This window comes from Myotis daubentonii, chromosome 13 (assembly GCF_963259705.1).
Source record: "Myotis daubentonii chromosome 13, mMyoDau2.1, whole genome shotgun sequence".
Classification (NCBI taxonomy): Eukaryota; Metazoa; Chordata; class Mammalia; order Chiroptera; family Vespertilionidae; genus Myotis; species Myotis daubentonii.
In genome coordinates this window covers 16,014,410-16,030,115 of record NC_081852.1, presented here as the reverse complement: position 1 = coordinate 16,030,115, position 15,706 = coordinate 16,014,410, and the positions used below count along the sequence as shown (strand labels likewise).

General features: G+C 51.2%; 1 protein-coding gene across 4 annotated transcripts in view; it reads right to left on the bottom strand.

The window, feature by feature from the left end:
* The window catches only part of DLG5 (discs large MAGUK scaffold protein 5), a 108,478-nt gene extending 93,089 nt beyond the window's left edge, over positions 1 to 15,389 (bottom strand). For 2 of the 4 annotated variants that reach the window (XM_059662251.1, XM_059662255.1), the window contains exon 1: positions 14,897 to 15,389. In XM_059662251.1, the coding sequence (XP_059518234.1) occupies positions 14,897 to 15,200 (304 nt within the window). In that variant the 5' untranslated portion in view covers positions 15,201 to 15,389. The remainder of the gene's footprint in view (positions 1 to 14,896) is intronic. The other 2 variants (XM_059662252.1, XM_059662253.1) reach the window with 1 other exon arrangement.
* Between the last annotated feature and the right edge of the window lie 317 nt (positions 15,390 to 15,706).

The window sequence follows — 15,706 nt, the reverse complement described above, 5'->3', positions numbered from 1 at the left end:
AGAGGACTCCTGGACTCTGGTTTCTAAACAGCCCAGCTGTAACTCTCAGACTTGAAAGTTAGGAAAAAGATGGCTCTCCAATCCATCTAACAACTCACAGAAAGCCGATCAGTCAGGACCCCCCCCCCCCCGCCCCCCCGCCGCCCCGGGACTCTGCACAGGCCAGTCGGGCTATCCCCTCACCCTACCCTCCGCTGGCCACATCCCATGGATGACCCTCCTACTTCATGCCAACTCTGCCACTCCTCTCCAGCCCCAGCTCAGGCAGCCTCAGAGACCCAATCGCAGGAGAATGACTGGGAGCAGCAGCCGGGCCGCCCTGTGTCTGCCGGGGGCTGGTTAGCCTATGGTTAGCCTAGCCTTGTCTTCCCAGTGCCTGCTGAATGCTTGCCTCCGGCAGAAGCCTGTACTTCCCAAAAAGACCCACTCTCCAGCCCTGGCCAGTGCTTCTCAGTGATTAGAGCAGCCGTGGGCAAACTACGGCCCGCAGGCCAGATCCGGCCCGTTTGAAATGAATAAAACTAAAAAGAAAAAGACCGTACCCTTTTATGTAATGATGTTTACTTTGAATTTATATTAGTTCACACAAACACTCCATCCATGCTTTTGTTCCGGCCCTCCGGTCCAGTTTAAGAACCCATTGTGGCCCTCGAGTCAAAAAGTTTGCCCACCTCTGGATTAGAGTGTCGGCCCATGCACCAAAGGGTCGGAAGTACAAGTCCCAGTCAAGGGCACATACCTGGGTTGCAGGTTCAACCCCCTACCCCAGTCAGGGCACGTGCGGGAGGCAACCAGTCCATGTGTCTTTCTCACACCAATGTTTGTTTCTTTCTCTTTCTCCTCCCTTCCTCCCTTCTATTCTCTCTAAAAATCAATGGAAAAAATATCCTCTGGTGAGGATTAACAAAAAACAACAACAAAGATCCACTCTTCCGAGAATGGATTATCTCCCAAGTCTCCTCCCTTGTTCTGCGCATTGCCTTGGCCAGGCCTGCCTTCCCCCGTGCACCCATCCGGCCTCCAAGCATCTGCCTGCGCCCAGCTCACTGCGGGCTGTCCGTGGGCTGGCCTCACATGCTCTGCGTGATCTGGACTGCAGGCTACCTGCCCCCACAGGTTTGGGCTTTCCAATGAGACGATAAACTCCTGGGATGCAAGAATCATCTCCTTTTCACCCTCTGTGGCGAGCTGGCACGGCCATGGCATACTCAGCCCCACACTGGGCGCCTTATGTGCCGCGCCAGCTCAGCCAGGTTCGGTGACCCTGAGAGAGGGCGGTGAAGGATTGAGAAAAGACAGACAAGAGAATAAAAGCTGGGCCTGGGTGAGACGCTGTCCTCTCTGATGGAGAGCTAGCGACAGCGCCACGGACTACAAGCCGCTTATTTTATAGCCAGATTACACGAGGCAAAGTAAGGGTGTGGTTGAGATGTTTACAACATTCTGGTGGTTTTTGAATCTACTCAACTACATGCACCTGAGCTCTATCAAGCTCACATCACTCAGACACGTGGGGCCAGGTGTTCGGACCATAGGTTCAAGCTTACAACGATAGCTGTTGGCTACAATTGTGCCGGGAGGGCTCTGCCCTCCAAGCTGGGACTTGCACGTGGCCATGAGAGGACGGTGCCCTCTCATTAGTCCGAGGCTTGAACCTGTCCAAACACTGTAGCCGCTCTCCACAGCCCTTCTGAGAATCTTACAGATTTTTGCAACCAAAAACACTTGCCATTTGCTATAAACCAAAAACTGGAAGGTGAGGAATAGGAAGTCGGTAGGCGAGGCTGTTTACTTCTGGCAGTACAGGCAGAACAGAGAGAAGAGAGCAACCCAAAATGAAAAGCTTCGGTGAACAATAGGATACACATTGCAGCTAAAGAACAAATCAAAGTCAGGGCGTTTGGTCTGGGCCTATGGTGTTGATCATGGGTGATGCTAATGTCTTTCTCATCTCTACACACTCAGCACTCAGCAGAGCCACAGACCAGGTATATGCTGGGTGGAGGCAGGGGTGGACAGACAAGTGGACGGCCACCCAAGAGGCTGTGGAACTTGTGCAAGAAGACACTGTGACCAGCTCCTCTGAGTTTTCAGGACAACCTTAATATGAGGGAGGCTGAGGGCAGAACAAGCTGACATAAAATTCCACAAAGCAAAATTCCCTAGAAAGCAAGTTCACTGTTTTGTTCCCTCTCCCTGGGCTCATAACATGGGGAGAAAATATGACAGGATTTATAATGGTCACCTGCCATTTTCTATCAAAAATTAGGTAGGAGAACAGACAGGCGTGTGTAGTCTCTCACACACAGCCCCTAAGTCTAAGCTGCTCCAGGTTCAGCTATATATTTTTTGTTTGTTTGTTTTCTGGGGAAAAGACCGAGAACCAGCACACTTTGGTTTTGTTTACTTGCTTGCTTTTTCCTGGATCCAGTTCCCACTGAGGTTGGTGTGTGGGGCTGGGCCCCAACTCAGTGTCCTAGGGCCTTTACCCTCTGATCTTTATTTCAGGCTTTTTCCTCTGAGGCAAGAGACTCAGTGGCGTCATTTTCCTGCCTGAACTCTGTCCTGTGACTAAGCAATAAGAAGCCGCAGCAGTCAGCCCTGGAAGCGTTTTGCTGTGTCACAACAAGAATGGGACCAGGAGGTACCTCCTGCCAACATCAGACCCATTATCTGACTCAGCACTTAAATTCAGATGTCATGACCTAGGTCTGCGTCAAACAGTGCCCCCTATGTGACAGGTTCTCAGAACACATCTGCTGAATGAATGAATGCTGTGATAAGAAAGGGAGGGGTGTCCAAGGCTAAGGACATGGACATCTCCACGGGGACCTTCACAGGCTGGCCCAGAGCACAGAACAAATGCGGTCTTTATAAAGAAAGTGACAAGGACTCCAAAACCTGCCCAGTCTCTGAGCAGCTGTCGGCCTTGAGCAAGCTGACGAACATCTCTCGGCCTGGTTTGCCCATCAGTAGGATGTGAAGACCTCTTACACGGATTGACAATAGACTTATTTCAACGGTCAGGCATGAGAAGCTGCAGCACAACTCCACGAGCTGCAATGCCCTGCTACTTGCTCACCCTCACGGGAAAGGCTGGTGCCTGCAGAGCCAAGGCCCGGATCAGGAAAAACCAGACTCCCCGCCCAGCCTGGGGCTGGCAAAGATGCCTTGGAAAGAACCCCAGCAAGGGCAGAAACCTGGGTCCTGGGTCCAGCTCTGCCAGGGGCATGTGCCGATCCCGGCGGAGTCCCTCTGTGTCTCTGGACGGCTGTTTCTCATTTGGAAAATAGGCAAAATGGTCTCTAAGACCCCTTCCGGCCCTGATACTAAACAGTCTTAAGCTGCTTAAGAAACATAAACAGGAAATGAAAGTTCTGGCCAGCTAAGATGAAAACGAGGTTACCCTGGGTAAGGCGAACAGAGCTTCTCATAGTATTGAGAAGGTCACTGAACTTTTTTATGACTTCTGACATCAAAATATAAAAATCCAGTTCCTTCCCATTTGTTCTCTTATCACATCACTCACCAACGGCGGGATGGGTTTTCATCACTTTTGGTCAGCAGACTCACAATGGTCAATGATGTACGAGATTTGTCTGGGGGGTCCCAGGCCATCTGAAGGAGTCAGACAGATAACCATTCAGATAAGTAACCTAAAGCTGACTCAGAAAGAGGCCCGAGAGCCGCCTGAGACAGGCCACACCTGGGAAAATGCTGTGGGCACGGAAAACACACCCTGGCTTGAGACAGCCCACAAGGCAGCAGCAGGAGCGCAGGTGATTCTCTCTGACGGCACAGCTTCCCACACAGCAGCTCCGCCCACCCCACCTGAAGAGTGCCTGTTGGCTGGGGCTTATTTATGCATCCATGGCTAACAGTTCTCTTATGCAATGTAGACGTGGGGCCAGCTCGGGACCATGTATTTTTTTAAAAAAAGACTAATTTTTCAAAAAAGGTAACCACTCCCCACTGCAGAAGGACCACCTGATGGGGTTTCACTCCACTCCTTCCCATATCAAGGCCTTGGGACCAAGAGAATGGGTTTTTTATTAGCCACACTGTGGCCATTTTTGAGAGCGTGGGTCATCCTGAAAGGAAACGGACAAAGGTAAACAGAGGAGGCAGAGGAAGACAGGAGTATCTCCTGGAAGCACAGCTGCCACCAGTTGCAGCTGCTGTGTCCACCTGTGACTCACCAACTGCGCTCAGGCAAAGGCGGTAAGGCTTTGGGGAGGGGGGATAGGGGAGCCCTGTGGAAGCACCTCACGGAGGCCACAGGAGCGGGCAAGCTCCAGGCCTCCACACCTGACTGCCCCGGCACCTCCTGGTCTAGTTTACGCAGCTGGCTTTTCTGTCAGAGTCCAGTTAATGAAAAGGGTCCAATCATAAAGAACATTTACACTTCACAGGTTCCTTCATTTAACTGTTCACAGCAGCCCTGCAAGGAAACTGAGGCTGAAGAGGCGTCCTATTGACTTCACAGCCCATTCTCAGAATAACCACGCTGTGCTCGCCCAGCGTCCACATGGACTCTCGGGGAAGAAGCGTCACCACCTAGAACAGTCCACTCCAGAGCCGGATGGCAATGGCCATTAAGACGAGCTCTTCCTTAAACAAAAGGCCCAGGAAAGCCCTAGCAGGTTTGGCTCAGTGGATAGAGCGTCGGCCTGAGGACTGACAGGTTCCAGGTTAGATTCTGGCCAAGGGCACATGCCCAGGTTGTGGGCTCAATCCCCAGTAGGGGGCCTACAGGAGGCAGCCAATCAATTGTTCTCTCTCATCATTCATGTTTCTATCTCTCCCTCTCTCTTCCTCTCTGAAATCAATAAAAACATTTTCTTAAAAAAAGAATAGTGCCTGACACATAGTAAGTGCTCAAAAGATGTTATTATTAAAAAAAAAAAAAAAAAAAAGGCCCAGGAAAGGGGAGCTGTTAGGGATTATAAAAGAGGCTCAGAGGGCGACATCAACTAAATGCAACATATGCACCTTATTAAAATCCTGATTTGGACAAACCATCTATAAAAAGACACTTCTGAGACAAGGAAAACTGAGCGTCAACAGGCCATGAGGTGATATTAAGAAAGTATTGTTAGTACTGCTGGTTGTAAAAACGGTTTCCTTGGTGATTTTTTTTTAAGGCCTTATCTCTTAAAGACACAAGTATTTTGGGGGGTCGTGATATACGTTCTGGGATTTGTTTTAAAAAACTACAGAAAACAGCCCTGACTGGTTTGGCTCAGTGGATAGAGCGTCGGCCTGCGGACTAAAGGTTCCCGGATTTGATTCTGGTCAAGGGCATGTACCTTGGTTGCAGGCACATCCCCAGTAGGGAGTGTGCAGGAGGCAGCTGATCAATGTTTCCCTCTCATCGATGTTTCTAACTCTCTATCCCTCTCCCTTCCTCTCTGTAAAAAATCAGTAAAATATATTAAAAAAAACTACAGAAAACAAAAGTTGGAAAGTTGGGTGTTTGTTATATTATCCTCTCCATCTCTACCTATGTTTGAAAATTTTAGACTATAAAGTTTAAAAGGAAAGAAGGAAGAAAGGCCTTTGCTCAATTCTACCTTCCAGTCAGCCCATGTTCCGCTTTCTGGGACCAAGTGCACTCCTTGAGAAGACAAGAGGCTTAACCATCTCAAAGAATAACCATCACGAAACCAGACTTCATTCTTGTCAAGCCACACTGGGGAAACTGAGGCCCAGAGAAGTCACACACCTTCTGATCACACAACGAAAAAATCTACTGGCCCCAGAATCACATGTGCCCATTTCAGCCGAATTTAAAAGAATGGGAAAGTTTAAGACTTTGGTTCCCCACGTGAGAGAGCGGAGGGAAAATTCGAAAATCAATGGTATATTTAATGTTCCAATTCCGCACACTAATGCTGAAGTTCCCCAGAAGCGCATTCCTCAGAGCACCAATGTCGCAAAATGCTCAATGAAGAAGGATCCTGTGGTCAAAGCAGTTTGGGAAACGCTGCATAGCGAACCCACTCCAGTGATGCCCAAAGCCACTGGCTGGTTGGTGTTCTCAGGAGGTTCCCAGGAGAGGAGTCCCTGTGACCTGCTCAAGCCAGCTCTGGTCAAATGCCTTTGACCACAGAACCCTTTAAACGAGCAACACCACTGACATCCCACCAAACCAGTCTTGAGATGTTTCCTGGGGAAATGCTGATCTAAGCCTTTCGAAGGAAAATCATGAGAGCTAGTTCCCCTGGATCAAGATTTAAAACCAAATCGACCCTGAATGGGATAAGGAGGAGAGTCTACAAAACAGAAATAACTAACATACTTCAAGGCCTTTGGGGACGGAGCTATTAGTACTGAAACCCAAAGGAAATGTGTGAACATCCCTTGGCTGCCAGATATGAATACTGCTGGGATTCTATGGTTTCTATGGTTAGTAACTTCTGGCCTCGAAAGAGTCATAGGAGACTACTGAAACTAAATCTTTATTTAAAGTCCAAAGGAACTGTGCCAAGACTTCCCAAAATAGGCTGGGGGGGTGGGGCGTGGGGGGTGGGGGAGATACACAATTTTAGAAGAAAAAGGAAAGAAAATATTGGAACTAAGACTCCAGCCAGGCCATCACCCCCATGTCAGGCCATCACCCCCATGTCAAGGAGCTGTGGACAGTATGGCTTTCCTTTAAAACTCAAAACACACAGTATGGAAGTTCCTCCAAAAATTAAGCACTGAATTGCCTCATGAGCCATAATCCCCATCCACCCACCCCTGCCACCGGACATATATCCAAAAGAACTGAAAGCAAAATATCAAAGAGATATTTGTATACAGCATTATTCACAATAGCCAACATAGCCAATAGGCAACAGCGACCCAAGTTGATGGAGGAATGGATAAACAAAATGTGGTCTATACATACAATGGAATATTAGCCTTAAAAAGGAAAGAAATAGCCCTAACCTGTTTGGCTCAGTGGCTAGAGCTTCGGCCTGCGGACTGAAGGGTCCCAGGTTCGATTCTGGTCAAGGGCATGTATACCTTGGTTGCGGGCACGTCCCCAGTAGGGGGCGTGCAGGAGGCAGCTGATCCATGTTTCTCTCTCATCGATGTTTCTAACTCTCTATTCCTCTCCCTTCCTCTCTGTAAAAAATCAATAAAATATATTTTTTAAAAAAAGGAAAGAAATATTGTCACATGCTACAACATGGATGAACTTTGAGGACACTGGTAAGTGAAAGATGCCAGTCACAAAAAGACAAATAATGTATGATTCCACTTATATGAGATACCTAGAGCAGCCAAATTCCTAGAAACAGAAAAGTAGAAGGGTTGTGGCCAGAGACTGGGAGGAGAGGAGGATAGAGAGTTACTGTTTAATTAGTAAAGAGTTTCAGTTTTGCAAGGCAAAAAAGTTCTACTGATAGATGGTAGTGATGGTTACAATAATGTGAATTACCACTGAACTGAATGCTTGAAAATGATTAAAATAGAAAATTTTATGTTATGTATAGTGTGCCACAATCCTATATAATAAAAGCCTAATATGCAAATAGACCGAACAGCGGAACAACCGGTCGCTATGGTGCGCACTGACCACCAGGGGGCAGATGCTCAACGCAGGAGCTGCCCCCTGGTGGTCAGTGCACTCCCACAGGGGGAGCACTGCTCAGCCAGAAGCAGGGCTCACGGCTGATGAGCGCAGAGGTGATAGCGGGAGCCTTTCCTGCCTCCACGGCAGCAGCAGCACTAAGGAGCAGTGAGCTGAGCAGTAAGGAGCAGCGAGCAGGCAGATGGGTGGTAAGGAGCAAGGTGTCCCGGACTGCAAGAGGGATGTCCGACTGCTGGCTTAGGCAGATACCCCCGAGGGGCGCCGGACTGGGAGAGAGTGCAGGCCAGGCTGAGGTACCCTCTCCCCCTAGTGCACAAATTTTGTGCACCGGCCACTAGTGTTAAATAATAGAAAAAATGGTTCAAATAGTAAATGTTATGTTATGTATATTTTACCACACATACACACAAAAAGCAAATAGGTTATTACCCTTTATATATATAAAAGCCTAAGCGACCAAACAACCAAACGACCAGTCGCTATGACACACGCTGACCACCAGGAGGCAGACGCTCAATGCAGGAGCTGCCCCTTGGTGGTCAGTGTGCTCCCACAGCCAACCTCCCATGGCTGACCAAACTCCTGCAGCCCCTCCCCCTGGCTGGCCAACCTCCTGCAGTCCTGAACAGCCTCAATCACTGGCCAGGTCAAGGGACCCCACCTGTGCACAAATTCATTCACTGGGCCTCTAGTGTGAAATAAACATCAAGGTCAACAGTCACCTCCCAATTACCCACCAAGGGTTTAGATCTGGATGACTGACATGAAACATTCCAAACAACTCTGTTTAGTTTAAAAGGTTTCTGTAGCACTTTCATGAAACTCTCCCAAAAAGATCAACAGAGACACACAATTTAGAGATAAGCAACCTGCCTCAGGTAAAAGATGGAAAAAAGATGCAATATCCCAACTCAATTCACCTTAAAATTCCTGCTGCACAGACTGACAGCAGCTCAGCCCTCTTGCTCTATGTGGCTCCCATCTTCCCGAAGTTACAGGAAATTACTGAAGAGCCCTCACACTGGCCTGTAGAATATATAGGTGGTTGGAAATGAGGTAGAATTAAAAAAAAAAAAAAAAAAAAAACAACTATGACAAAATATTTCTCTGCTGCTTACTTTTTCAGGAAATAGAAAGCCAGGGTATCAAAAATCATTCAACACTAAGTAAGAAAACAGCAATCATGGTAAGAGCTGGAAGAAGCCTCAGAAATCTAGTCCAACCCTATCACCAAGCCTCCTTGGACCTGATGCCTCCTTGGAAGTGCTGAGGATCCCACAGGACTGAGCCCGTCCTCAGTCATGCTAAACTTCTGGTTTTCCTGTTGTACTGAAAACACACACATATACACACAGAACACAAGGGCCAGGTAGTTAAAATGCTCATCCAATGTCAAGATATTGCAAAGTTAGGAACAGATACCATCCAAGACTCTTTCGAGGACACCGAGCTGACATTCAAGTTCCAAGTGCAGAAAGGGGAGGGCTCTCTAATCCTACAAAAGGCTCCATATGGCTCCTGGCAGCCAGCCCCACAATGCCAGTACCTGATGGGTGACCTTGGGAACTTCAGACACCAAAGTCACACCACCTGCTTCCATCACAGACATACTGTGGGTGGTGACATCTGTGTGTGCATCTGGGACTCACTCTAGCCTTCCTGCACTCCCACAGCCTTCTGTCACTGTGAAGTCACCACTTAAATGATTGCCAGGGGGAGAGGGAGGGTGGAGGTGAAGAGGGCATAGAGGGAATAAATGGTGGTGGGAAAAATACAATAAAATAAAAAAGAAATCTGCACATATTTCTGAAGAGGATCAGGTCTTACGCAGGATCGCACCACACATTGTACACACAGCTGACTAGCCATCCACTCAATAGAAATACGCCGAACACCTATCTTGGGCCAGGCTCTATTCCAGGCATTAGGAACAGAACAGCAAATTCAGCTCATGGAGATGACATTCTACTCTCGGTGACCCACAGCCACAGTTAAAGCATCCCTGCCATCTGTTCAGCACAGTTTACAAGGAACTTCCCATAACCCTCAGAGATATCAGGAGAATCCCGGGTTTCTGGTTCTAAGGCTGGTTCTGGGCTGTATTGCTCACCACAGTAACAAATGTTCCTCCTTTTTTCTTACCACGGATTGTCAAATAGCATAGTGACGTAGTTACTGTTTTATTTTGTAGAGTAAGCTCAGAAAGGTTAAATGCCTTGCTCAAAGTCTAAAACCCGGTGAAGTCTGCCCACCTCCCCACCAGCTGTTTTACCTGCACAACATCCTTCCCAGTCTTCTTCCTTTGGAGAACTGCTTCTCCCCACTCTAAAGAACCAACCCCAGCATCCCGTCACCCAACCCTATGGGCTGGGTCCACTGCTGGGCCAAGCTCGGTCCTCTAGCCCTGGCCACAAGGCCTGGGCCTCATACGGACACATGACCCTTGTCAGGCCAATTGAAGTCCTGCCAGGAGACTTTTCTGCCTGGACTAACTGGATAGAGCTCCCTTCCTTCTCTGGTCAGGGGCTGTGAAGATGGAAGCCCAGAGGCTGGGGACCACGTTCTAGGAAAAGAGTGCGGCATTCAGGATCAAGCACCCAAGCACCAGTTTCCCCAATCCATCCCAAGGTTTTGAAATATCATATAATAAATTTCTCTTTTCTGCCTAATACAGTTTGGGCTACGTTTCTGTCGCTTGCAAGAGGCACCCTGATCTAAACCAGAGAGAGAGAAATAAAATCTGCCTTTCTCTTAGAAAACTCCTCTCAATCATTACTTCCGAGTTCCTCCACCTCTTCCTCTCACATAACACAATTAAAAGAAAAACTACACTGGTTGGAACTTTTATTTATGTTACTGTCCCTGCTGACCCTCCAGGGCAAAGTAGATGAAGAAAAGGTGGCTGGTACCTAAGTGAGTAGGGAGAGACAAAAGGCCCAGGTAACCTCTAATGAATAATAAATAATCCACACCTGACTATCAGCAGCCACCTGCACCTGTCCTACTGGAAAAACCTGGCAGGGTTATCCCTTTAAGAAAAATTCCTCCAGCTCTAACTTCTGACAAGTGCACGATGCCTGAATTCCAAGAGACGTCCAAACCCCTCGCTCGGCTAGCCATCGTGGTCCTGCAGATTAGCTCTGCGTCCCCTGCGCTACACGGGCTGGCCTGATTCTGCAACCTGAAAACACACTGCTCCTCTCCAGCTATGCCTACCACCCAGAACATCCTCCTTTCCTTCTGCGTGTCCTAAGTCCCCCTTCAACACCCAGCTCAGGCTCCAGTCCCTCCATGAAGCCTCCCCCAGCATCCCCAGCAGCCGCTGCTGTCTCCATTCTCTTCACTCTGGTGAAGCCAAATCAGCCAGCTCACTCGGAAACTAAAGATGAGGCATCGAGGGGAAGAGAAGAAACATCCAGCTTGGAGCACACACTATAGCGAGCATGTCAAACTTGCAGCCCGCGGGCCACATGCCTCGTGTATTTGGCCCGTGTTAGCCTCTGAGTTTGACTTGCGTGCAGTACAGGGACCAGCGGCAATCACCAAACTCGGCCACTTCTGCCCCACAAGGGAGGCCTGCCGCGGGGAGCCCTCCACAGTGAGGGAATTAGAGCCCCTAGGTGTGGAGGAGAGTATTTGGGAAAGCATGTCGCATCCAGAGCTTTAAAAGGAGGAAAAGGCCTGCTTGTATTGTATCACTCAATTGATCTGTCTCATAATGTCACTCTCCTGAGTGTCCCATTCCCCCAACGAGGCAGTGAGCTGCAGGCTGGAATTACATCCTACGCACCCCTGTCTCTAGCTACACCCTCTGGCCTCGCCTGGACCAAGCACAGAGCCAGGCACTGCAGTCCTCTCCGATCACATTCGGCCCTCCCAGTGGCTGAGGCAGGCAGTGTAGTACCCTTAGCCCCATCTCACAGATGAACACACTGAGGCTCACAGCCAGGAAGGCCCTCACTCCAGGAACAGACAGTCAATGTTCCTCAAGTGAGAAAACCCAGATGTTAGTAACTGAATTCAAAGGGGGGGGGGGAGGGGGGGGGGAGACTGTGTGGGTTCCACGTGAACAAACACGATCCTGATACAACTGGGGAGAAACCCTCCAGGCTGAGCCACTCAGAGGGAGACAACAGCTCTCTCCTGGCTCTACCATCAGCGGGGGCAGAGACATCACTTCCTCCTTGCAGACCCATACACAGGGACAAGGAAAGGCTGCATGAGCCCAGGGGTCCCCAATGCAGGAAGTGCCTGCCATTACAGAGGGAGGGCCAAATCAGGTAATAGGAAAAGGTGTCCCCATCACAGAATCAGGAACTGCGTCACCTTGACTCCAGCTCCTCTTTGCCCTGCAACTTCTGTCCTGTCTTCACACTCAGGGATGGGGGCACAGAACCCCGCATAACGCAGGAAGGCATCACTCATCTCACTGGGGTTGCCACAGGGTTAACTGAGATACTAAAGCAGGCAGTGAGATGCCGTATGCTGAACAGCAATGTACTGTCTATCTTGATATAGGAGTCCCCCTGCCACCCGAAATAAAACAGCACTGTATTTTCTTAGCCGCTTTCATACTCCAAGCCTAAACATGGTGGGTTATAAATGTCCGGGGCTCTCACTGAGCATGAGCAGAACAGATGGGTTTGCTGTGCTCACCTGCCCAGCTTCCTCCCAGTTCCAGGGCCCAGGTGGGGGGCTGCCAGACATTGTCTGCCTGCAGCACAGCAAACTCCCACAGCAAACAAGTGCCAGGCAGGGGATGGGCACTCTGGGCCAAGGAAGCCCTTAACTGGGTGGTGGCAGCACCTCCAATATAGAGACGGTGACAAAGGGACCTTCCCCTGACGCTTTGGATCCTTACAAAGCCGACTGCTTCCTCTCAGGATCCCACAAGGGCCTTGCTCTAAGGCCGACCCATAGCAGAGCCGTGGACCTGCGCGCAGAGTGGAAACTGCTGGGAGAGCAGGAATACAGGACACAGTCCTGGATTCCCCTGACTTTGGCTCCCTGGGGCTGAGACGGGTACATCCCCCACCCTTCAACCGCTTTTATGCACTGAGCTTTGCCCCGTAAGGGCTCCCTGGCTAAAAGAAAAAAAAGTTGGAAAACCACTGCACAGTATGTCATCCTTCACACAGATCCCAACACTCGACTGCAGCGGTTCTCAACCTGTGGGTCGCGACCCCTTTGGCGGTCGAACGACCCTTTCACAGGGGTCGCCTAAGACCATCCTGCACATCAGATATTTACATTCATAACAGTAACAACATTACAGTTATGAAGTAGCAACGAAAGTAATTCTATGGTTGGGTCACAACATGAGGAGCTGTATTTAAAGGGCCAGAAGGTTGAGAACCACTGCTCTACTGTTTCCTTGCACATCATGCCACTTCTCCCCCGGAAGCTCTAGATGGCATCTTGTCACACCAAATGCTACCCTATATTTTTTCTAAAGTATTAACTAAAATAACTTAACTTCCCCTTGAAAGTTATTTTTCTGAGGATTCCATGACCCTCTGCAAGGCTATAGAACTCTGCATTATAGTAAAAGGAGGGTCTGAAATCACTACCCTTGGGCATAAAATCCAAACTCTCTTTCATTCCTTCCTCACAGGTTGGGAGCAGCTCCTAGAACTTTGGTCCCGTGAGGCCCCATCTTCTCCACCAGGCAAGGCAAAGGGGGGACCTAAGTAATGGCAATTCACCCCTCTACGCCAGATACTACGACTAGCACCGATTCAAACACACCCCAGCAGGACTTGACTCTGCACTCCGACTTCTTGGATTCCGCGATAAACCTGCTCCTTCAAAGACAGATAAAAGGAAAGACAGGCAGAAAGATAAAAGCAATTTAAAAGAAAAAAAAATTACCGCAATGAGATTTCCCTCGTCCTTATCCTTCTTGGCATCTTCAAAAACACCATTCCAAGAGAGGGCTGGGTTTGCCCAGAAACTCAGATATGATCATAATTGGGGGACAGAACACAGGTTTGAGGGGTGTAAATGCTAGAGAGTCAGCAACCCAGAGTGGAGACAAAAGGGCCACCAATAAAACGATATGCTGCGTGGCCAGCCATTTAGTCCCTCTGTATGTCAGTTCCCTTCACTAGAAAAGGTTGAGGTCCAGAGGGCCAGTGTACATCAGAGCTGTTACCGAGAACAGCTTATAAAATCATCCCCTTAATAAGCGAGGCATTTAACAGCCTTGTAAACGGGTCTCCTCAGCCTTGGGCCTACAAGTTGCTAAGGGCAGTCTTTTGGTCCTTTCGATTCACTCTTAACATAAGGAGAAGGCATAGAAACGGTAGCACTTACCGCTTCCTGGCTCCGAACAAGTTAAATAAAACAGTAGGTCACAACTGGAAACTACTTTGGGCATTTTAACCACTCCAAGCCAGAGTTTTCTCTCTGGCAAGGTAAGAATAATAGCTCACATAGTAACAAACGCGATAAACCAGTGTCCCTACCACAACAGTAGGTGCCTAATAAATGCTCCTTCTCTTCCTTCCTCACTGCTACTACACCTTCCTGGAGCTTCCTTGTCTGAAATACTGGCTTTCCACACTCCCCAACCAGGCCAGTCCAGGCCTACCACTTGTCACAAAATCCCAGCATAACCCCACACACGTGAAAACTCACAAATCCGTCACCCACCACCCAAGGGAACCAGCACCAGCCTTCGCTGTCGCACAGCTCAGCGCTCACGGAGGGATCTGAGCCCCAGCAGCCACTACTAGGATTTTCCCATGGTGCAATGCAACTTCCCCAACTTTTCCGGGCCCACAGTTTCCAAAGAAACCTAGCAGGCATTGTGCACAATCAACCGCAAGTTTGGGCTAGCAAAAGGCTTGCGCGCTGGGCAGAGGGAGCGGAGAGAGCCAGAAAGAGAAAAGGCACCAGTGGTCCCGAAACCAGGGGGCAGGGACCAAAAGTCGGGAATCGGGGTCCTGGCCCCGGTCCCAGTCTTCTTGCCTGTTTCCTGAACTAAAGGCGAACAGAGGCTCTCCAAGGACCGGTGGGTGGTGAGGAGCCTCCGAAATGGGGCCGACAGACACCCCTCCGCGGTCCCCAGGAGGCTGGCCCTGTTGGACTCGGTGGTCTCGGGGGGACCCTTGCAGCCCTGGCCCCCGAGTCCAGGCCTGCCATGCGGGCATTGTTCCCGGCCCGGGAGGAGGTGTGAAGCGGGGTCGCCGCAGCTAAAGGGGGGAGGCTGTCCCGCGGCCCGCGCCAGGTAGAGCCGTGGCCCTCGGAGGGGCCGGAGGGAGAGGTGGTGGCAGGCGGGCCGCCAGGCCGGGCGGGTCGCACACTCACCGGCGCCCTCGGCGGGCTGCGGCGGCCCGACGACGCCGTTCAGGTAGAGAATGGGCAGCAGGTGGGGCTGTGTCTTCTCCAGCGCCGCCCGCAGGTCCGGGAAGTGGTCTCGCTCCTTGGTCAGCAGCAGCTGGAGCAGCAGCTCCGCCTTGGAGCCGCCCGCCTCCGCGTCCAGCCGCCGCCGCTCGCCCGGGCTCAGCGCGCCCGCGGCCTCGAGCAGCCCGAGCACGGCCTCCACCTCCGTCATGGCCTGGGCCAGGCTCTGCTGACACTGGGCGAGCAGCTCCCGGCGCTGCGGCTCCATGGCGGCGCGCCCACCCGCCGGGCGGCTCCGGCTCCCGAGCGCCCGCTGCAGCCTAGCGCGCCGGGGCCCGGGGGGCGGCGGGGGCCATGCGCGGGGGCGCGGGCGGCGGGCCCGGCGACGGGCGGCGCTCAGCGGCAGCCGCCTCCCGGGCTCAGGAGCGCAGCCATGTTGGCTGCGGCGGCGGCGGGACTGGAGGAGGAGGAGGAGGAGGAGGAGGAGACGGAGGAGGAGGAGGAGAAGGAGGCGGAGGTGGAGACGGCGGCCGGGGCGCGCCCGAGGCCGGGCTCCAACGGGCAGGCTCCCTCCCCCGCGCGCCGCCGCCGCTCCCTCTGCCCCGCGAGAGAACTCGCCCGACACCCCGGCTCGGCCCTCCCCAAACCAGCTCCCAGCTCCCAGGCCCCCGACGGCTCAGGCTCGGCCCGGCGCGTGCGCCCCCGCCGGTCCCCCACCCTGTCCCCTGCTCCGGGCGCTCTGGCCGGCCCCGAGGGGTGGCAAGGGAAGGGGTG